General features: G+C 43.0%; 1 protein-coding gene across 2 annotated transcripts in view; it reads right to left on the bottom strand.

Moving 5' to 3' along the window:
• The window catches only part of CRTAC1 (cartilage acidic protein 1), a 202,456-nt gene that overhangs the window by 54,979 nt on the left and 123,855 nt on the right, over positions 1-23,622 (bottom strand). For both annotated transcript variants that reach the window (XM_007478677.2, XM_007478676.2), the window contains exon 4: positions 1,721-1,857. In XM_007478677.2, coding sequence (XP_007478739.2) covers positions 1,721-1,857 — 137 coding nt within the window. The remainder of the gene's footprint in view (positions 1-1,720; positions 1,858-23,622) is intronic.

The following is a 23,622-nucleotide window of genomic DNA, read 5'->3' as shown; positions in this document are numbered from 1 at the left end:
GATAAGTATGGCATTCATTCAGATGTGAGAATGGTTTGAATCTAATGAACCAGGTTGTAGAGGTTTGAATCACACACCTATAGGAGAAGTCCTATGATATATGGGGTAGAGAACTGGATTTAGTTTGAGAAAGACCAAATTTCAAATCTAGTCTTTGATATTTAGCATTTGTGTCACCATGAACAAGTCACTTAACCTTTTCTGAGCTTATTTTTCCCATCTACAAAATGAGGATAACAACACGTGAAGTAATACTTTATAGGGCTGTTGTGAAGTTCAAATGAGATAATGTATGTAAAGCACTTAACAAATCTTTAAGCATTATATAAATGTCAGTTACTGCTGCTGCTAGCCAGCAAGTGTGGTCCAAGATCTCTTTAGTAGATTGGGCTTCCATTCCTAACTTCTCCCTCAGTTCCCAGATATTTAATTCTCCTTTCTTCACACCTCAGGTTTGGGGGAATTCTTGGCTAGACAGAGAAAGCAGCCATTCTCTTAAGGGCAGAGTGGGTTCAGGAAGATGGACTGGGGGAGAGGGAAGGAGAGATCTTTTTTTATCCAGTAAACTTGACATCTTTAAGGTGTAGGGGGTCTGTGATCAGGAGGAAAGAGAGCAAACCAACTCTTCTGGGCTGAGAAAACTTCCAGCAAAGCAAGGCCTGGCTAAGTTAATGTTAATGTGCTCCTAGTGATTTTTTTTTTTGGCATTCTGACTGTGTCTTTGTCTTGTGGTTAAATCCATTTGTGTGCAGATAACCTTGTTAGGCCAGAGAACGTGTCTTTTTTCTTGATTAACCTTTACACACCTCCCGAAAGCTCTCCCTAAAGTTCACTATTTTAGCCCAGCTGGAAAAATGCTGAAGGAGGAAGAGAATGCGACAAGACCCGAAGCAGGAATCAGAGATGCAGCGTTGGCTGTCTTCACATCCCCTTTCCCTTCACTCCCAGCTCCCTACGATTCTCCTCACGACTTGGAGCTGTGCTCCAGGGATGACTCCCCCCTCTCCCATCACCTTGTGCCAGGCAGGAGTCCAGGTGGCAAGGATTCAGGTCAGGTCTAAATGTGGCTTCACAGCCCAGCTTGGCTCCTCTTCCCAGCACCAGCTTGTTAAGAAATAAATATTTATACCTGGCACCTGCCTCTTCCTAGGGCCTAGAGGCCCCTACTGTGAAGTTTCACGCTGAATCCCCAATCCCCTCTTTGTAATTTTGATTGTGAAGTGAGCTGCCCCCTCCCACCAACCTTCCCCCTAGAGCGTAGGGTCCCCAGGGAGAGCTCCCCTTGAATGTCTAAGCTGACCAGGCAGCAGCTGGGCCCCTGATTTAGTGATAACTGTTTATAAAGGAGAGGAGGAGGAGGCAAAGGAGCAGGTGACAGGAGGCATAAATCACTTCCACACTAAGGATTTACCAGCAGCAGCAATAGCAGCAGCAGAACTAGCTCCGAGATGGGCTCCACCATGGTAATAGCAGGAATCTGGGTGGGAGACACTCTCTGTTGCCTGTTATTCCCAGAGTGTCTGGGTTTGGGGATCTCTACTGCCATTCTTTTCCAATTCCCACCCTTCATTCACTGGACTCATGGGGGGGCATGTAGACTAGTAGGAAGGAAGAAAATCTCCTGGGATCACCCATTTTAATCTCAGCCTCATAATCTCATCCCAGGCTTCTCATCTTATTTCTTCAAACCTCCACACTATATAGTGTTCCTCTAACTTACCGTCCTGTCCACACAGGCCACGGAGCGCCCGGCAAAACGGCTGGCCACCCCACGGCGGACGTTGACCTCATCACTCAGAATGTCCTCCCAGCGGCCGTTCCGGAACTTGAACAGCTTGTCTGTGTAAGTGGCAACCCCTGGAGAGAAGAGGGGAAAGCAGATGAAAAGTTGATGTCAAGTCAGCCGGAGTTGCCCAGCACCCTGGCCAGGGCTTGCTTATGTGATTTTCAATGGGATGCCCCGTCCTCCCCAAATAAAGATGGCATTTGGAATGTGGGTATATATAATCTCTTGCCAGGAGGATACTTGAGAATAGTTCAGACTCGTATCTGTCAGAAGTAATTCTGCCAGAACTGAAACCGAACAGGATGCCCCACAATTGGGGAATGGTTAGACGAGTCGTAATCCATGAATGCAATGGAATACTATTGTGCTGCTGGAAATGATGGAGGGGACAGTTTCAGAGAAACATGTATGAACTCATGCAGAGGGAAGTGAGCAGAGCCAGGAAAGCGATTTATGTAATAACAACCACGATTGGAACATCAAATGACTTTTAAGGACATAAGAAGTCAGACCATTGCAATGATCAACCGTGATTCCAGAGATAACCAATGACAATAGAAAGTGAACTACCTCTGGTCAGAGGGCTGATGGACTCGGGGTGAAGAATGAGACATATATTTTTTGGACATGGCCAATGTGGGAATTTGTTTTACTTGGCTTGAATATTCGTGACAAGGTTTTTGTTTTTCTTTTTTTAAATTGGGGGAGCTGGAAGGGAGAGAAAATAGATTTTTCTTTAATTGAAAAAAAATTAAGTAAAAATAAAAAAAGTAATTCTGCCTGGCTATTCTACGATAATAATTCAAATCAGGGATTTACAATGGAATGAGGAAGAGAAAGAATGATCGATGAATCCAGAATATGAGAGGCTCCACAGCTGAGTCTGTGGAGATTGCTGACCTCCAGCCCCTGGAAAACAGGAAGGCTGAGGACTCTTTTCAGGGGCACAATGGGCACTTTCTCTCTGAATAAAAAAAAGGGAGTTTGGGGAGGGTCCTGGTAGGATGGAGACAGGAAGTGTGTGATGTCTTGGAAAAACAGTTTAAAATCAGCAGGCCAATTTTCAAGGTTCAACTCTGCTTTTTAATGGCTGTATAGATTTAGGCAAATATATAACTAACTACCCTGGATCACCATTTCCACATCTGTAAAATGGAGTTGAACCAGATGACCTTTATTGTCTCTTACAATTCCCCAAATCCTAGAATCTAGGGTAAAGATTTCCCTAAGGATAACCTCATGACCTCATCCTTTTAGGATTGGAAATCTCTTAATGGAAAGTGGGAAGAATGCAGTTCAATTTATAGCATTTATTAAACACTACTTGTGAGACAGTGCTAGGGTTACAAAGTCATAAATGGTTCAGTAACCTAACCTAAGTAGTACCTATTGACTTGTTCAGGATCAGATTTTGCTTGTGTTTGCTCTCTTTCTCTCTCTCTCTCTCTCTCTCTGTCTCTGTCTCTCTCTCTCATTTTTTCTTTTATTGACACAGCATTAGGAAATCTGGGTGGCTCAGTGGGTAGACATCCAACCTGAAGACAGGAGGTCTTGGGTTCAAATCTAGCTTCAGATACTTCCTAACTCTAACACTGGGGAAGTCACTTACCCCCAATTGCCTAGCTCTTACCACTCTCCTGCCTTGGAACTTACTGAAGTTAAGCATTTTACAAAAACAAATAAGCATCATTGAAGAGACAGAGCTATATGACTCAGTGGGTAGAGAACCATGCCTGGAGATAGGAAGTCCTAGGTTCAAATCTGGCCTCAGATACTTCCTCACTGTGTGATCTTGGGCAAGTTACTTAACCTCAATTATCTAGCCCTTAGTATACTTCATATCAATTCTAAAACAGAAGGTAGGGTTAAAAAACACCCCAACAGCATTGAAATAACCAATGTTTTCACTTTGTGGGCTGACATGGGAAACCCTGGGAAGGAAAGCCAATGAAATGAATGAATGAATAAAAAATATTTATTACGCACTTACTTTGTATTAAGCACTGAAGATAGAAATTGTTGTTTTGTCCTTCATTTTCAGAAAGGACCAGTGACATCACAGAGTGATGTACTGACTTGCTCATAAACTGGATTTAAGTGAGGCAGAGCTATACAAAGTCATCGGCTTCATTTTCTCTTCCAGAGTCATCCAAGTCTAGTGGCAAGACTGGCCTGGGATGCAGTAGATGACATCAGCATCTTTGGTGTCTGACTAAACTCTAAGTACTCCACAGTGCCTGCTCCAATTGCCTTCATAGCCTTTGGAACAGATTGTTCTCATTCACCCATTTCACTGGGGGAAGTCTTCACATGCCTGAGGTAGACATCCCCCACCCCAATTACTGATGGGTTTGTGGCCCATCAATTACCCTCAATCTTGTTGAGTCCATTTTCCCAGAGGGTTTACTGAGATGTGGCTGCTGCACATGCTATAGTTTCTTGGAGCCACAGGTGAGACATGAATGCCAGGTGGACAGCAAAGGAGGGTGAGCAACCCTGAAAAAGGGTTGGCAAATCCTCACACCAGAAGTGCCAGTCTTCCCTAAACATTCCACACATCCCCAAATAGAAAAATCCAGATAGTCCCTGCTCTCAAGGTTCCTCTAATTGAGGGAGATAACATAAAAAAAGAAAGTTTAGCTGCAGTGCAGAGAGAAGGGCCCAGGTATCTTCAAGGTGTAGTAGTGGGTCTAATGGCGAGGTCAAGGGATCCTTATTACAAGATAGAAAAAATATATATATTAGCCAGGAACTCAGAGCTAGGTTCTATGCTTGACTCTATGATTCTGGGAAAAGAATTTCCTCATCCCTGAGACATAGTTTCCTCATCTGTAAAATGAACAAATGAACTCTAGTATTCTTTCTAGGTCTAACTTTCTCTGACTCAATAATTTTTTGATCCTATCTTGAGTCTTAGAATTCATAATAAACATTGGTTCCAAAGCAGAAGAGTGGTAAGGTCTGGTAATTGGGATTAAGTGACTTGCCCAGGGTCACACAGTCAGGAAATTGAAGCCATTTGAACCTAGGACCTCCCATATGCAGGTCTAGCTCTTTATCTACTGACTCAATAATTTTTTTAAGGCGACTGACTCTGTGACACCTTGTAATGATTTGACAAGAGTCAATAGGGGAGTGGGTTCAGCCCAATGCTTGGGTTTCATACTGCTCTGAAATATACCAGATGTGAGGCTCTTCTCTAAAATGAGAAAGCTAGAATCCTTGAGGAAGAAGTAGCACTTGTTCTCCAAGAAATGATGATAAGACCCTAGAGGTGCTGTCAGGTAAGACATTATTCAGCAAGGGTCAGGAGAAAATGAGACTGAGTAGTCATGGTTGGCAACTCTCTGCAGAGGGGTACTGAGGCCACTATTTGTCAAGATGATAACAGAGAGGGCTGCTGTCTTCCTAGAGCTTGTACCCAGGATGTGACAGAAAACCTCCTAAGACTTGTCAAACTGGATGACTACTACCCACGCATGGTGATTCACATGGGCACAAATGTAACTGCCAAAGGAAACTAGGAAGCATTGATAAAGGTTCTGAAATATTTGACAAGAAATTGAAGGCCTTAGGGGTACAGGTTGTATTCTTATGATTGTTACAATTTGAAGACAAAAGTTTGAAAAGAGAAAGGAAGATTTGGGATGTGAATAGCTAAATAGTTAAAGAAGAGGATATCTGATTTGAATTTATGGACCATGACTTAAAATATAGGAATGACAGGTTCCTTGCCAGGGATGGAATCCACCTAACAGACACTGGTAAATACTTATTTGATTGGAAGTTTGCTAATAATCTACTAAAAAGGGTTATAAGCTGGAGAAAAGGGGGTGGGGGATAGTGGAAACTGTCGACAATTATCCATGAAGGTAAATATTGATTAGTTGTCTTTTGTATTTAAAGAGGATCAGAATGACACCATGATGTTGGGGTCAATGTGTAATGTGTCTTACTCTGGCTGATCACACTGATATGAACTTGGAAGGCACTACCATAGGTTGGGCACAAATAGCCTGTATGAATATTTGGGATAGAGATGTTTCTAAATTTGTGGATTTCATATTTCTTTGGAGCTACTTGGATCCTGCTCTGCTAACAGAGCACAGCGTCTTCTTTGATGTGGACACACCATGCTTTTGATGGTTCTGTGCCAATGTTTCTCATGTCTCACAATCGATACCAAAGTTCTTCAGAAAGACCTTGAGGGTGTCCTTGTATCACTTCTTCTGACCTCTGTGCAAGTGCTTGCCTTGTATGAGTTCTCCATAAAATAGTCTTTTACGTAAGCATGTGTTTGGCATTCAAACAATGTGGCTAGCTCATTGGAGTTGCACTTTCCACAGTAAGGTTTGAGTGTTTGGCAGTTCAGCTTGAGAAAGGACCTCAGTGATTGGTATCTGATCTTACCAGGTGAGCTTCAGATGAAGGGGAATACATAGAATTGGAGATTATAATACAAGGAAGCAAATTTGAATCTCTCTCTCTCTCTCTCTCTCTCTCTCTCTCTCTCTCTCTCTCTCTCTCTCTCTCTCTCTCTCTCTCTCTCTCTCTGTGTCCCTATCTCTGTCTCTCTATAGAAACAGAAGGAAGTGATATTGCTATTGGAGTAGACTACAGACCATCTAAACAAAAACAAGGAGTTTGGGAAACTGATCACAAGCCTAGCACAGAAGCATGATATAGTAATGACAGAAATCTCTGATGATCTCAACATCAAATGGAGGTTTCTCTTTGTCCAAGGCAGAGAGGCTGATGATTTCCTGACTTGCATTGACAACTTTGTCTTTCAAAACGTGGAAGAACCAACAAGGGGGCTGGAATTCTGTTAACTAATTCTCCTCAACAAGGTTGCTTCCTGGAAAGGATTGGGAGTTTTGGAAGCAAGTGTTTCTCTTTAGAAAGTTAGGCACAGTCTGACAAATATTTTACAGATTTTAAATACTTCAGAAAAAGATAGACAGGATGCCATTTCTTAAGATGAAATTCTGAAGACACAGAGAAAGTCCAGGGATAATATATTATATGCCTGTAATCCTTGTTAGTTGGGGAAGTTGAGGATGACAGACTCCCTGAGTTGGGAGTTCCATGCTGCAATATGGCCCAAACTAATAAGATGCCTGCACTAAGGATGGTGCCAATGTGGTATAAGCCCTTGGGAACAAAGGGCCATCAGGCTTCTTAAGAAGGGCAAACTGGTCCAGTTCAGAAAAACAGGGCATGTTAAAACTTCCATCTCAACCAGTATTGAGATGGGACCCTTAAGTGGACCCAGTCTCAATCTTGCTTCCAACTTGGGTGATTTGGGAGTCATTCAGTCAAGTAGTATTTATTAAACATCTACTATGTGCTTGGGCATTGGGATAAGTTCTTAGGGTACAAAGAAAGGTAAAAGCAAACACAGTTCTTGCTCTCAAAGAGCTCAGTCTAACAAGGGAGACAGAGAAATCCAGTTAAAAAAAGACAAAAAGAGAAAGAATTCTAATAAAGGAAGAAAAGAGGAGCTGTTGATTGATGTCAGTATAGATAAACAGGGAACTTGGGCACCAGTTTGATTTTAAAAAGATGTATACTGTAGAGACTTGTATCTACAGGAGATGTGTTCTAAGACCTATACACATAGTTCTAGCTTTAACTCTAAACACCTATGTTAATTTTATAGTACTGAGTTCTCTCTCTCTCTCTCTCTCTCTCTCTCTCTCTCTCTCTCTCTCTCTCTCTCTCTCAGCTGCTGCCCTTTTTGGTGCTCTGGGGTCCCCCTGCTTTGCCTTACCCAAAAAACTCTTTAAAAAAGGACTCTCCAAGTGAAAACACAAGAACTGACTAGGAGAGACAGTTCAGGACAGACTGACTCATAGGATCACGACCTATGCTTCACTTTGCCCACCTGGCCACTGGCCAGCTCAGGTGCTGGTGTCTATCCCTGACCTCAATTTGTCCTTAAACAGTGTGCCAGCTCCTTCCCTCATCCTGTGGGAGCTCCCATCCTGCTTCCTTCCTTCCCTTGGAATTTGAGGTTGACCAAGGTCAACTAGAACCAAGGAAAGCAAAACTGTGGATAAGGGCGAGACTACTATACAATAAATGGATGTAATATCAGATAATGGAGAGTGAGGACAAAAGGATCAGGGTCAAGAGTACCTAAAACTCAGAACAAATTGAGATTATAAGTAATGCTAAGGATCATAAAGGATAGAGGGTCCCCTGTTTAGTAAGGAGGGGAGGATAACTGATGATGGAGAGAAGGTGGAAGTGAAGAACCTTTATTTTGCTTCTGATTTCTCTGCCAACTTGAGTGATATTTAGACTGAAATTGATAGAACAAAATGGATCGCAGGAAGTTAATATTCTAAATAAGTAGACATAGCAAGGAAGCACTAATGAGTTCATATTACCAGGGCCAGATGAACTACCACCTCTAATCCTGTAAGAACTAGCAAATGTGATTATTGAACCAGTGTCAGTGACCTTTGAAAGATCATGAAAAATGGGAGGTATTGCAAGACTGAAGAAGAGCAGATGTTGTCCTGATTTTCAAAAAGGAGAACAGCTTAAAGCCTATAATTATAGGCAAGGTTGACTAGGATTCCTGGCAAAATTCTAGACCATGTCAGTGGCTAGTGAACATCTAGGAAAAGAGGCAATTAGTTCCTTAAAGCCATCATTGCTTCATCAAAGTATGCTAGACTGGCCTCTTTTTATTTTTTGAAAGGGTTACTAGACTAGTAGATTTGGGGATGCTGTAGCTGTAGTTTATCTACATTTTAGCACAAGCTTTGACAAAGTCTCTTATGGTTTTGGGGTACAAGCTGGGCTACATACTAATGTACACATGTAGATTTGGAGCTGTTTGGATGGTCAGACCCAATTAATTATTCAGTGTCAACTTGGAAAGGGAGGAGTGCCTCAGAGATCCGTGATTGACCCAGTCAGATTTTAACATTTTTATCAATGACTTGGGTAAAGGCATTATGTATAAAACCAAAAACTGACCCAAGACTGGGAGTGATAGCTCTCACTACTTGGAGTATTAGGCTCTACTCTACACACCTTATTTTAGGAAGGACATTGGAGGGTATCCAAAAAGGGTTGGTAAAAGGGGGGCAGCTGGGTATCTCAGTGGATTGAGAGACAGGCCTAGAGACAGGAGGTCCTAGGTTCAAATCTGGCCTCAGGCACTTCCCAGTTGTGTGACCCTGGGCAAGTCACTTAACCCCCATTGCCTAGCCCTTACCACCATTCTGCCTTGGAACCAATATACAGTATTGATTCCACGACGGAAAGTGAGGGTTTAAAAAAAAAAAGGGTTGGTTAAGGTTCTGAAGATCATGCCAAATGAGGAATGATGAAAGGAATCTGGGATGTTTTACTTGAAGAAGAGAACACTTAGGGGAGACATGGGAGCTGTCCTTAAGTACTTGGGAGGTTGTCTTGTGGAAGAGGGATTAGACTTGCTCTTTTTGGCCCCAGAAGGCAGAAATATTACAGGAGTAATGAGTGGAAATTTCAGAGAGGCAAATTTAGATTTGACATAAAGAAAAAATGCCTAACAATTAGAGATGTCCAAAAGTGGAATGGATGGCCTCAGGAGGTAGTGAGCTCCCCTTCATCATTGGAGGACTTTAGACAGTGGTTGGATGACCAATTATGTGGATGTAGTCACAAGAAATCTTATCAGGGATAGGTTGGATGAGTTGGCCTCTGGGTTGTTTTTTGTTTGTTTTTTTTTTTTTAACTGGGAGATTCTGTGATCATGATACCTGGTTTGGTCTCAGGGCCACTTAAACTGTGAGGAGTCAGGTTTTTGCTCTAACTCCTTCCTGGGCTATATTGGGTTCACCAATTACCTTAAGGGCCTGACATCAGCCTCAGGGACACTCAGCAAACCATAGCAGGGCTCTGGGGAAGGCAGTGTCACAAAACTGGAAATAATGATTACTCATGCTTCTCCAGAACTTTTCTTACAACAACAATATCAAAGTTTGTTTAAACCCTTACCTTCCATCTTAGAATCAATACTAAACAGTGGTTCGAAGGCAGAAGAGCAGTTAAGGGCTAGGCAATGGCAGTTAAGTGACTTGCCCAGGGTCACACAGCTAGGACGTGTCTGAGGTCAGATTTGAACTCTGGATCTCCCATCAACCATATCAATTTAATAAATATTTATTATGTGCTTACTGTTGTAATTGATATTACAAAGGCAAAAGTGAAATCTCCCTTACCCTCAAAGAATAGCTAACATTCAAATATGTAGTCACTATTTATGTGTGTTGAGTTGTTTTAGTCATGTCCAACTCTTCATGACCCTATTCTGGGGTTTTCTTGGCAAAGATACTAGAGAGGTTTGTCATTTCCTCTCCAGCTCATTTTATAGATGAAGAACCGAGGCAAACAGGGGCAAGTGACTTGCCCAGGGTCACACAGCTAGTATCTGAGGCCAGATTTGAACACATGAAGATGAGTCTTTTTGATTTCCAGGCTAGTGCATTATCCACTGTGCCACTGAGCTGCTCCAGCCACTATGTATAGATGAAGAAATTGAGGCTTAAATAGCTTTTGTGATTTGATTAAGGTCACATTGCTAGTAAGTGGCAGAAATTAGATCTGAACCAAATTTGTTTGTTGTTTTTTTTTGTTTGCTGACTCTTAGTCTGGTGTTCTTTATACCTTTACTTTTCCATGAAGACATTCTTGATTTAGTCCAATCCTGCTGTCTAACTGATTCCTGGAGAACATTACCCTACTTCAGGGAAGACATTCAAGAGAAGATATATCCAAGAGAATCAGGGACCCATATTGTCTTCCTCCCTTGCTGTCGCTGGGGAGAACAGAGGAGGAGACTTGGCTAGAGACTTCTATTTTTCTGGTTTTTTATTTTTATTGCAATCATTTGTTTTACATAACACTCATTGTCACATATATCACTATACCTTTCCCTATCCAGGAAGATAAAAGAAATATTTAAAAAGGATAAAAAAATCTGTTCAGCAAGACTGGCCGATACATCAGCGGTACCTGACTGAATATTCAATATTTTACATCAACAGTCCCTACCTCTGCAAAGAAGGAAGACACTTGCATTTTCTCAACTATTTTCTAGCACTAAGCTTAATAATGGTATTCTAAAGCATTCAGTTGTTTTTATATTTATATTTTCATTGTTGTAACCATTATACATTCTTTTCCTGAATCTACAACTCATATATCTTCCTATAATTCTCTGAATTCTTTATATTAATTGTTTCTTATGGTACAATATCTCAATATAGGATCATAGATGATAGGATGACCAATATAGACCTGGAAAGGACCACAGAGGTTGCCTTCTCTACTCCTTTCATTTTACAGATGAAGAAACACAGAGAAGTTAGGTGACTTGCCTAGGATCACACAACTAAGTAAGTGTGTGAGGTAGGATTCAATCTCGTCTTTATGACCCAAAGACCAGCACTCTATCTAATATGCCACCTAAAATTACATTCATGTATCATAATTTCTTTAGCCATTCTCCATTTGATGGGCATTTGCTTTGTTTCCAGTTCTTTCCCAACACAAAAAGCAAAGCTATAAATATTCCGGTGTATATGGTATCTTTATTTCTTTGACCTTCTTGGGATATAATGCCTTGAAATAAGATCTTTGGATCAAAGGGGATGGACATTCAAGTCACCTTTTGAGCATAATTTCACATTGCTTTCCAGAACAGTCAAGCTAATTCACAGCTGGTTAGGGACTTCTTTATGCTTGAAATTTAGCTTGGAAGATATAGTTATCTGGGACTGAAGGTGCTGTCACTGAAGAAAGCCATTTTATGTCACTGGCTAAATTCGAGAGAGTCCATTCTTTCCTCATCTCCTAAAGCAAACATGGCACAGTAGATAGTATTGGACTTAGTGAGATTTGGTTAATCTCTTGAATGGTTTGTTACTCATCTTTTCTTCTATTTTTTCGTATCTTTTTCATTGATTATAACTTATGCTCCTCGAGGTTTTAAATTAAATTTTCTTTTTGAAATCTTTGGTGTTTTTAGCACCTTCCCCCTTATATTCACCTGTCTTTCACTTTATGACTTCTCTTCCTTTGATGATGAAGTTGGGGTTGGACCACTTTGCCATCTCATTTCTCCCCATAGTAGGGAATTTACTTTTCATCAGTCTTAGTCCCTGCCCCAAGTAATTTCTGGAGAGAAAGAAATGCCTTCAGCTTGGTTTCCCATCCCTTTTCCTTCAGGACCAATACAGCTTCACATGTTAACCCTTTTCTTCTGTTCTCTCTATTCTTTAGTTCTCTGACTGAGCCAAGTTAGCATCTGTTATTTTTTAAAAGATTGGAGGAGGGTTGGTTGGGTGTTTGGGGGAGCCTCTGCTGCTTTGGCATTAGAAAACTCCTAAGCCAACCCAGTGAGAAGGGAACCATAGTTGCACACCACTCCCCTACACCCCAGAGGCATTCTTCATTGCTTATTTCAACAGGATGGTGGAAAAGGACAAATGATGGGACAATCTCTCTGAAGTCTGAAGCAGCAGGGAAATCCTTGAATGAATGTCAAAGCTGAAGCTCATGGGTCAGTTTGTAATCACTGAGTGGAGGCTGATAAGGGAGGACTCGAAGCTGTTACTTTGTAGGACTTTTCCTTTTTTTGTCGGATGGATACACTTGTAATTGTTTCCCCTTTGCCACAAAGTTCCTCTATGGGTTTGTTTGTTTGTTTTTCCAGACCTAGTGAGGATTGGAGAAAGTGTCTAGTCTTTTATCTTGTTGGACACATGCCCCAGACCCTTAGATTTGGATTTCCATCCCAACAGTGATACTGATTAGCTATATGACCTTTAATCTCTCTCTGCCTCAGTTTCTTCAACTGTAAAATGGAGATAATAATATCTGTAGTACCTATTTGTAGGCTTAAATAAAATAACATGTAAAATAAGCGCCAACTTTAAAGTGCTATACAACGGTATATATAGGGGGTATCAAAAGGCTTCTTGTTTTAGTTTCATTTGTGTCCAATTCTCTGGGACCTCATTTTTAATTTTCTTGGCAAGGATATGAAAGTGGTTTACTATTTCCATCTCCAGTGCATTTTATAGATGAGGAAACTGAGGCAAACAGAGTTAAGTGACTTGCCCAGGATTATACAGCTAGTACATGTCTGAGGCCAGATTTGAACTCAGGGAAGATGAGTCTTCCTAACTCCAGGTCTGACACTCTATCCATTTTACTTACCTAGCTGCCTACTCAAAAGTCTTAGTCCCATTTTAAAGTTTTGCTAGCTTAAGACTGCATTTGAGGGGCAGCTAGGTGGCTCAGTGGATAGAGAGTAAGTCCTAGAGATGAGAGGTGTGGGTTCAAATCTAACCTAGCTGTGTAATCCCGGGTAAGTCACTTGAACCCATATGCTTAGCCTTTATCTCTCTTCTGCTTTGGAATCAATACTTAGTAAGGGTTACAAAAACGGCATTAAAACTTTTGGGACACTTTTGTATTATTAATATTCTAGCATAGGGAGGTACTTTCTAAGGAGGAGGCACTGCCCTCCCCACAACTCCCCTTTTATGCTTTTTGCATCTCTTCCCTTCAGACAGAGAAGCCCCTGCACTCACTTCACTCTCAAATCAGAGGATCCTTAGCCTTACCTTAGGGAGTCTCAACCTTCCACAGAAATTAGTATCAAAGTGTAGAGGAAATTGTAGCATTCACTGACCAAGCTGAATGGTTCTGGTCAGTAAAGAGCATTTAAGGAGATCCAGATACTAGAGCTATAACTAGGGCAGGGTGACCAGAGCTTTGCCTCAGGGCACCAAATTTAGAGGGTGCTGACTGCACTAAAGTCTTTCAGCAGCATAGAAACAATAGAATTTAGCATCTAGTTAGCAAGAATAATTAGTTAAAATAGAAAGCTAGCAGATGGCTGGCTGCAGTAAACTATCACTTTTCCACCTTGTTCCCCATCACCCTGCCCCCTTCCCAATCCCAACTGAAGGCACATTCCCCACCATATTCCCTGAGTGCATTTTGGGGGTATTACGACTAGCTATGGCTCTGTCAGATATAGAGGAGGCTGTTCTCTGAGCAGGCTAGAACGGTGGGGCCATGAGATGAGAAGAATAAGAAAAAGAGCCCCTGGATTTTCCCTACCCTATGAATATACTGTTCCAGGGATCTCCTCTCTCACTTGAAGCCCTTCAGCCTACAGTACTAATGTTCAGGCAGACCCTGAGGCCAAAGGGAAGAAGGGTTGGCTTTGCTTCTCGGTGGCCTCTTCCTCCCTCTTCAGCCCTTTGGCTTAAGGGCTGACCAGGGACACTCAGAAGAATAAACTAATTAAGGTAAAATGTGCCAGAGTGGTGCAGAGCCTTGTAGATCATAAATGAGAACGGCAAAATCAATGGCAGCCCTTCCGTAGGCGGCAGCAGAGGGGCCTGGGCGACAGGAGTAATGGGACTCCATGATTTAGGAAGAGCAAATGCTCTGGCAGCTGCAACCTGGGTAATTAGGTGTGTCAGGAAGACAGATAAACAGTGAGCTGTGTGGGTCGATGGTACAGGTAATAAACACCCCGGCGCTTGCCCCTGGTCCGTGTCAACACGTCATCCCTCCTGCCAGCTCCTTGTAGCTGCAGACGGCCTGGGATGCCACACTGAGGGCCAGAGGACAGGCTGCTCAGGAACAGGGAAGGCTGGTGGGAGCCCAAGGACCTTCTCAACTCTCATGGAGGAGCCTGGAGAGGACAGGTGAGTAGAGGAGAGCCGGGAGGGTTGGGATGGGAACTTGGACCACCAAGCCTGGACTATACATTGCCTAGAGGATGCCAGTCCACCCTGGGAGCCTGCTGCTAATAGGGCAGTTAAGGGAAACCCTCTTTGGCATGAGTCTTCATACAAGCTGAAGCCTCTATGTGCAATCAATCAACAAATATTTATTGCTGAAAGGCAGCATGATTTAGAGGCGAGCGCTGGACTTGGCATCCCAGGAGTCTAGGATTTATTGCTGGAAGGGACCTTAGAGGTCATCTAGTACAATGCCCCTATTTTACAGGTGAGGAAACTGAGGCTTGCAGAAATTTCTCCCACTTCACAGGGTTGTTGTGAAACTAACTGTCAAGACTGTACAAAGGTTAGTTATTTTATTTAGTGCCTTCGGTCACACGGGCAGCATTTGAACCCAGGTTCTCTGATTCCAAATCCATCACTCTCTCCACTAGACACAATCTAGATTCAAATGTAGCTTTGACATTTTCTAGCTGTGGACCATGGGCAAGGGAACCTCTCTGATTTCTAGCCTGTAAAATAGGGATGATATTATACAATTCTGGGGTGATTATGAGGAAAGGACATTATGAACCCTAAAATATCTCCTAAATGTGTTGTTACTATTATCCTTATATATATATATATATATATATATGGTGTGTTCCAGGCACTGTGCTAGGCACTTTGGGGGATTCAAAGGAGTAAGAGATGTGCTATCCATTCTTGGAAGTTTATAGTTTAGCTGGGGAACCTTTCCTGATATCCCCAGCTGCTAACGTCTTACCCTTTAAATCATCTTGTATATACACACATCCTTACATATACATATATGTACATATACATGTATGCTGACCTATATGTATATGAATGTGTGTGTTCTCTCTACCTAGGCCAGACTATAAGCTTTTTGAAGGCTAGGATTGTTTTCATTTTTGTCTTTGTATCCCCAGTACCTACTATGTGCCTGACACATAATAGGTGCTCTTGTGAAGACTGATTGATTTGCTGATAGATAAAAATGAAAAACTAAGCAAAACAAAGTAGGAATTCATGCTTCATCATGAAGCATTGTGGGATTAATTACAAAATGAATGGTGGTAACAAAAACTCATATTTATACAGCATTTTCCTCCAAATAACTCTGCGAGATAGGTAGGGTATTATTACTTTATTTTCATTTTACAGTTGATAAAATGGACACAATCAGGGTAAAATGACTTGCCCCAGGCCACACAGTGAGTAAATATCTGAGGCTTCATTTGAACTCAGGACTTTCCAAGTTCTAGGACAAAGAGGAGTATTGTAGCAAAATCAGGGCATGGTAAATAGACAAAATTTGGCTAGGGGTGAAGGGAAGGAAAGGAAGTCACACTGTGGAGCAAAGGGAAAGAGATCTGGAGAAAGGAGTTGCTGTCTGACTATGGAAGGCTTTGAGTGCCAGGTTAAGAAGTTTGGACTATAGAAATTGGGGAGTTATTGAAGGTCTTTAAGTAGAAGACTCATACAATCCAAATATCAAATGTGTATTAAGAGCATTGGACTTGAGAGTTGAAGATGTTCAAGTCCAGCTTCTGCCAGCAACTCTCTGTGTAGTCTTGTCAAAGCCATTGTACCTTTGCCATCTATAAATGAAGGAGCTGGAAGAAGTAGTGTGAGATGGTAGCTAGAGTGCTTGCCTTGGGGTCAGGGAGCTCTAGGTTAGGATCCTGTCTCAGTCACTTGATTAGCAGTGAGATTCTGGGCAAGTCACTTAAGTCCTCATCTTTGAAATGAAAAGGTTGGACAAGATGGCCTCTACTAAAGTCCCTTTCCAGCTCAAAATTTATGATCCTATGAATACACAGTCTTTAGGATCTCTTCTGGGGTGGGTAGGTGGTCCAATGAATAGAGTGTCAGACCTGGAGTCAAGAAGTCCTGAGTTCAGATTTGGCCTTAAATGCTTATTAGCTGTGTGACTCTGTGCAAGTCACTTAACCTGTTGGCTTCAGTTTCCTTATTTGTAAAATGAGCTAGAGAAGGAAATAGCAAATCACTCCAGTATCTTTGCCAAGACCTCAGATGTCCTCAGCTAGGTGGCTCAGTGGAGAGAGAACTAGACCTGGAGATGGGAGGAGGTCCTAAGTTCAAAGCAGGCTTCAGACACTTTCTAGCTGTATGACCCTGGGCAAGTCACTTAACCCCAGTTATTGAGCCATTGCCACTCGTCTACCTTGGAACCAGTACTTCATATTGTTCTAGGATGGAAGGTAAGGGTTTTTAAAAAAAGAAAACTTCAAGTGGAGTTACAGAGTTAGACAAACCTGAAATGACTGAACAAGAATGATAACACTCTCTTCTAGCTGTATCAGTATGTGATTTCAGAGCTGAGTTTGAGGAAGGCTGATTTGGCAGTAATGTGCAGAATGGTCTGCAGTAGAGAGAAAAGGGAGGCTTGGAGTCTAGTCCAGGCAGTGGATGATAAGGGCTTGAATTGGGATGGTTGTAGTAGGAATGGAACGAAGGCTCAGATACGAGAGACACATCTAAAGGAGAACCTACAGGACTTAGTGAATGATTAGATATGGAGGGGGCAGGAGAGATCAAGATGAGTGAAGACTCCATGTTCCCAAGCTCGAATGGCCAGGGGAATGGTGTGTGAAACCAGGGCACTGGGAGGGGTGAACACATTTGGGGAGACTCACAGGATGGCAGATCGTAGATTTATAGTTAGAAGGGACTATGGAGGCCATATATAGTTCAACCCCTTCATTTTATAGATGAAGTTAAGGTCCAACAGGAGTAGGTGACTTACTTAAAGTCCCTCAGGGAGTATCCAAAGCAGGATTTGAACTCAGAAATTTTGTTTTGAGAGATACTCAACCATGCTGCCTCCCAGATATTAAGTTCTATTTTGGATCTGTAATATTTGAAATAATGGCAGGACTCGCCAATAGAAAAATCCAGGAGGCTATTGCTTCTGGAGTTCAAGAAAAAGATCAGGGAAGGATATATAGATTTGGAAAGTATTTGCATAAAGATGATAATTAAAGCTATGAGAGCTAATGAGATTTCCAAGGGAAAGGATATACAGATACACACAGAGAGCAAAGTACTGAACAATAGGGAATGTTTATGTTTATGTTTGGGAGGTGGGAAGAAGAGAGGCCAGTGTTATAGAGGAGTGGCAAAGAGAGAGAGAGAGAGAGAGAGAGAGAGAGAGAGAGAGAGAGAGAGAGAGAGAGAGAGAGAGAGAGAGAGAGAGAGAGAGAGAGAGAGAGAGAGAGAGACTGATAAGACAGGAGGGAGGGAAAAAGGGAGAAAAGGAAACAAAGAAGACAGGGGAGAGGGAAGGAGGGAGAAAGAGAAGAAGAAGAAGGAGAAGAAGAAGAAGGAGAAGAAGGAGAAGAAGGAGAAGAAGGAGAAGAAGGAGAAGAAGAAGGAGAAGAAGAAGAAGAAGAAGAAGAAGAAGAAGAAGAAGAAGAAGAAGAAGAAGAAGAAGAAGAAGAAGAAGAAGAAGAAGAAGAAGAAGAAGGAGAAGGAGAAGGAGAAGGAGAAGGAGAAGGAGAAGGAGAAGGAGAAGGAGAAGGAGAAGGAGAAGGAGAAGGAGAAGGAGAAGGAGAAGGAGAAGGAGAAGGAGAAGGAGAAGGAGGAGAAGGAGAAGGAGAAGGAGAAGGAGGAGAAAAGGAGAGAGAGACAGACAGACAGACAGAGACAGACAGGCAGACAGAGAGGGAGAGAAACACCAAAGGAGGAGAGAGTTCTCAGAAGGAGGAGGGTGGCTATGAACCAATCAATAGACAAACACTGAACCATCAGGTGGTGAGCTTTTCAAACCCCAATCCCTTAGGAGTAGAATCAGCTTCTCCATTCACCAGCCCTCCCTCTGCCTACTACCTTCCTTTCAAAGGGGACCTGGAGGAGCTCTCTGGGAGCAGTTAGAAGGGTGCAAATGTGGGTTTGGGGTAGATATGGAATTAGAGAGGATTTTCAGTGGAGCAGCTAGTCCATTTAGGGCTGAGGCAGTGCCTCATTCGTCTTTGTATTCCCCACAGTTACTATAACCACTAAACTGACATTTATATAGTGTTTTAAGGTCTGCAAAGCACTTCCCATACATTACCTCATTTGAAACTTACAGTAATCCTATGAGTTAGGTGCTAAAGATTTCTTTATTCCCACTTTACAAAAGAGGAAACTGAGCCTGAGAGAGGGTAATTGATTCACCCTGAATCACATAGCTAGTAGTTGCCCAAGACTGGATTTGAACCCAGGCTTTCCTGATTCCTGGTCTGCTGCTATCTGCTTCAGAACGTTGCCTCCTACAGTGCCCTGAACATGGCAAGTGCCCAGTAAATATTTGTTTAACTCTATTGAATCGAATTAATATCTTTTGCCCAGAGCCGGATCCAACTTGACCCAATCCATACGTTAGCACTACTGAAGGGAGAAGGGTAAACTGGCATGGCAGGTAGAAGGAGGTGGGGGGACGGCTCAGGATAACAAGTAGACTATATATTGCTAAGGCAAAAGCAATGTCTGTGACCTAGGAAGTGAGTGGGACATTCAATCAAAAACGCTCTGGGTGACTTGGCTGATAAAAATCGGGCAGAATTAGTCACAAGGGAAGGGAAAACCAATGGGTGAAAAGCAGGCTGGGTAAGGAAGGGGATGTTTTAATGTTTTAATAAAAGCTCTCTCTGTACGCCCTCAACCTTCAAAATATACTTCCTGTTGCCTGGCCTTCAATATATGTTTCTGATCCTACTACGCCACATTGGACTCAATTTGATAGTTGGGAGTGAACAATAATCGTGGCTTGTTAACAGATCTCGTTTGAGGATGAGGGCATCCATGAACCACAACTATCTGAGTCTCCGTACTGTCTTGTCCTTGGTGTCCTGCCCAATCCCCTCCTTGTCACTTGCTGTTCATCTGACCATTTGTGATTATAATCTGTTAGCTGGGGACAAATGGATGTGATTTGCCTCTACATAGGAAATTGCCAAATGTGATTGGGACCTGGGATAGTAGGAGATCTAGGGTGCAGGTCAAGAGGCAAAGGAATAAGATTTCTGAGGGGGAAGGTCCACAGAAAATATGCTTTGAGGGAGATAAAATGAATATATTTGAGGGTTTGGAGCTGTATCATTGAGGATTAGTAATGAGCATACCTATAAATCCAATTCAGGGGGCAGGATGGTGGTCAGCTAGGTCTGAGGCTGAGTGAGTAAGCATGGAATGGAGAGCTTCCTTCCTTCCATTCTATTGCCCTACAACAGACTGCTCATTGGTTTTGATACTTGAGAAGGTAAGTCCTAGGCTTAAATGGTCACTTGTGCCATTGACAGAATGACAAAACCCATCCAACCCCTCCAGAGTGGAATAAGGGCTGAACTTGGATTCATTCAAGACAGAAGTTCAAATTCCAGCCCTATTGCTACCTTTGTGTGATGTTGAGTAAATCATTTAACCTTTTCTGAACGTGTTTAAAATGAGGTGAGTTTGTGCAACTAGATCATCTTTAAAAGCCCTCACAACTCCAGAACTATGACCTGCCATGGTACTTGGAGTACTCATTCCTGGAGGTAATTCTTTGGGTTAAAAAAAGCCAAAGAAAGAGGAAAAATGTAGCCACATTACCAGCTTTTACACAGAAGTGGGGGTGGCAGGAAGCATTCTGACCCATGCTCACCCTCTTGGACACTACCTGTGTGCTTTATTAGAATAGAACTGGGAACAACTGGAGTGAGGGAACATCTAGGGAAGGCATGCCTAACAGAGGGGATCTCCAGTAGAGGATCTGAGGCAATTGGAAGTATCTGATACTTGGGATTACTGGATAATACCAGGTGTTAGGAGGTGGTAAAGAACAACATCGTCTAATACATTCCTTTGATAGGATCATTCTCTCATCTCTGGTACCAGTTGCTGAGTCTCTCAACTACCATCTGGTGTTTCTAATCATTACTAAATACATAATATGACACAGTGGGTAAAGAACCATCTTAGGAGTCAGGGCCCAAGTATTGTTTCCAATATAGGCTATGTGACCCTAGGCAAGCCACTTAAATATCTTTATGCCCCCAGTCAACCCTCTAAGATTATAACTTGCAGAATAGTTGTTAGTCTACATTGGTAAAAGGGGTTTCCTCCCCTGGGAGCTCCATGCAATGATGAAATCACAGGTTCTGTCCTGCCTCCTCCTCAGTATGTTAATTAAGCTTCTTCTTGGGATCATCTAGACCCATGATGGTGAGCCTATGGGCACACGTGCCAAAAAGGTCACACAGAGCCCTTTCTGTGGGCATGTGAGCTATTGCCCACCAGGGTTCATTATTAGAAAGGCAGAGGGATTCAAAGGAGCTGTTCCCTTTATCCTCTCCATCATGCTGAAGACATTTTTTCACTTCATCCACCCCTCTGCCCAGAAGAGCAATGGGGACTTTTCCTCCCCTATTTTGGGTAAGAGGGGTCAGTGGGGTGCTTGGCATGAGGGTCCCTGGGGGGGGGCAGAACACAGCATATGCTTTGGGGGTGGGACATGGCACACAGTTTCTAAAAGGTTTGCCATCACTGATCTAGACTTGTTGAATGTTAGAGTTGTAGATAGGGAGAACTTTGGATCATAGGGTTTTAGAATTGTAAGGGACAATAGCTCTGACATAATTAACTACTCAAGCAGGACTCAAATCCAATTCTTGACTCCCAAGAGTCAGCTTGGCATGGTGTGTAGAGAGAGAGCTTAGAAGCCAACTTGGCTGGGTGACCCTGGACAAAAGACTTTTTCTCTTAGTGTCCCAGGTCACTCTCTAAGACCATGACCTTCTTGGTAGAGGGAGGTTTCTTATCTGGGAGTTCCCTGTACTACTAAAATCATAAGTCCAGTCCCTAGCCTTTTATCTTAACCCCCAGTTCAGTGAATCCTGTTTCTTACCTTCTTGGGACAGTACTAATTCTAGCTTTTCTTAGGAATGGATAGTTGAAGTGGTTGAACAGACCCCTCCCAAAAGGATACTGCTTTTAAGGATGGAAACTCCCAAATCCTTTAAGAAACAACCACGCATATCTGTTGATACATCATCAATGGAGATGGGCATTTGCACTGCAATTTATAGACTTAGAATTACCTGTCACACAGAGGGGATTAAGGAACTTGCCCAGGAATCAAATTGAGATCTAGAAGGTACCTTAGAGGTCTCTAATTCAACCTCCATTTCCTAGAGGAGCAAATGGAGACCCAGACAGGTCAAGATTGTCTCATGATCATACATTCCCATGATTAGAGGTGGGATTAGAATATAGGTCTTTCTGAGTCCAGGTCCTGCCCTGAGTCCATTATTCATTCATTGGTCTTCCCAGATAGTATTAAAAAAAATAAACATCAGATAGTATTTGAAATCAAGCAGTCAATCGCAGACCCAGTGGCATCAATAACATCCCATGGGCAATCAAGACCTGGGGCCCAAGGAAAATAAAGAGGAGGGGAGATGACTTTTCTCGAATCATTCCTCTGTCCCTGTTGCACCTTATCTTGAAATCTCCCATACAAGCTAAAGGATCTCCAAGACCAAATGCTCCCAATGGTGTTGGTCCTAGGAGGAAGTTCCCAGAGACACTTGGGGCTCCCCATGCTGATCAGGTGATGGAACAGCTAAGTACAGGGCCAGCTGGACAGAGGGGAATTCGCTGACACAGCACAAGTGTCTCTGCTCCCCATCTCCGCCCACTGTCAATGAATCAATTGAATCACTCAACTGAAAAATTAACTCAAAACCACAGACATCCCTCAAACCCACAGAAGGTCACCGAGAAGTGTGGAGCCAGAGCTGAGGCTGCTGGGCATTGGGGGGGTGGGGTAGAACTTCTGCCTCTAGGATGGTGATATGCTCACTTTCAACCCTGGGGGGGAAGTGTCCTTCCCAGGTGGCCCCAAGCTAGGTCCTCAGCCCCCCCAGAAGCTACAAATGTTAGGGCACTCATCTCCAGAAAGCCATTTTGTCTTCTTTGAGGTGCTTCTTCTGTATTTGAGGTGCTTCTCTCTTCTCCAGATAGTCTCCTCTTTTGAGATAACCTATTATAGCAAAAGGAATACTGCTTCCTTCCTTCCAAGGTTCCAAGAAGCCTTGGGTTGTTCAAGTCCCTCCTCTGACACTGTGTGACGTTGGGGAAGTCATTTAACCTTCCAATCTCAATGCTTTCATCTATATATATTATCAATATGTTTGTATTTCTTTATTAAAACCTTGAAGAGCTGTGAGCTATTATGGTGTCCCCTTTGTGTTGCCAGGTGGCTTAGTGGATAGATAGATCACTGGACCTGGAGTCAAGAAGATCTGACTCTGAATCTGGCCTCAGGCATTTTTTACTAGCTGTATGATCTTGGACAGGACACAAGCTCTCAGCCTCAGTTTCCTCAACTGTAAAATAAGGAGAGTGGGACTCTTTGGTCTCTTTCCAGCTTTGAACCTACCCCCTTTCCTTCTTCTCGCCTTCTTCCTGCCCTTTAGCTCCTGTCCACAGCTGGACCTTCGATGGATTTTGGTCTCTTCCCCTGACCTTGCCCCACATTGAAGAGTTGATCAGCTCATCAATTAACTTTGTCCCAATCCAATCTTCCCTTCGCCTGAGAGCAGTAAATCCAGCTGGATAATCATGCCCTGATATTTGTGTAGGGATAATTACAGTCACACAGGTCTGAGTTGGTGGCAAGATGAGATGAAAACCCATAAAATACCTCTCGGGTGCTGCGACTCATTGTTTTCGGGCTTCTCGAGGCTGGCGTTTGGCCAGACAACGGCACCTCCCCTCGCTTGCCCCCAGCCTCTGGCCCCGATCCCTGCCTCCCATCCTCTCCTCCTCAGGTCCAGTCCCCAGCGAGTGGAGCTCCACCCAGGACTGGACCTCTGGGTCTCTGGGAGCCTGGGACCATTACAGACCCAGTTGTTCTAGCTCGGGTGGCAAGTTCCCTGAGCCACAAAGGAAGTCTCATGGTGCCATCCTGGCGAGAGGGTTTTCTCCGAGACATCTTGTCCTGTCAGGGGTAGTAAATGAGTGCTTGGGGCCGGAGCGGGGGGAACAAACCATGCTTCTATTTTTGTCCACCCTGGG

The sequence above is a fragment of the Monodelphis domestica genome, chromosome 1 (genome assembly GCF_027887165.1).
Source record: "Monodelphis domestica isolate mMonDom1 chromosome 1, mMonDom1.pri, whole genome shotgun sequence".
Classification (NCBI taxonomy): Eukaryota; Metazoa; Chordata; class Mammalia; order Didelphimorphia; family Didelphidae; genus Monodelphis; species Monodelphis domestica.
The sequence above is the reverse complement of the archived record's forward strand: the minus strand, read 5'-3'. Positions and strand labels throughout refer to the sequence as shown.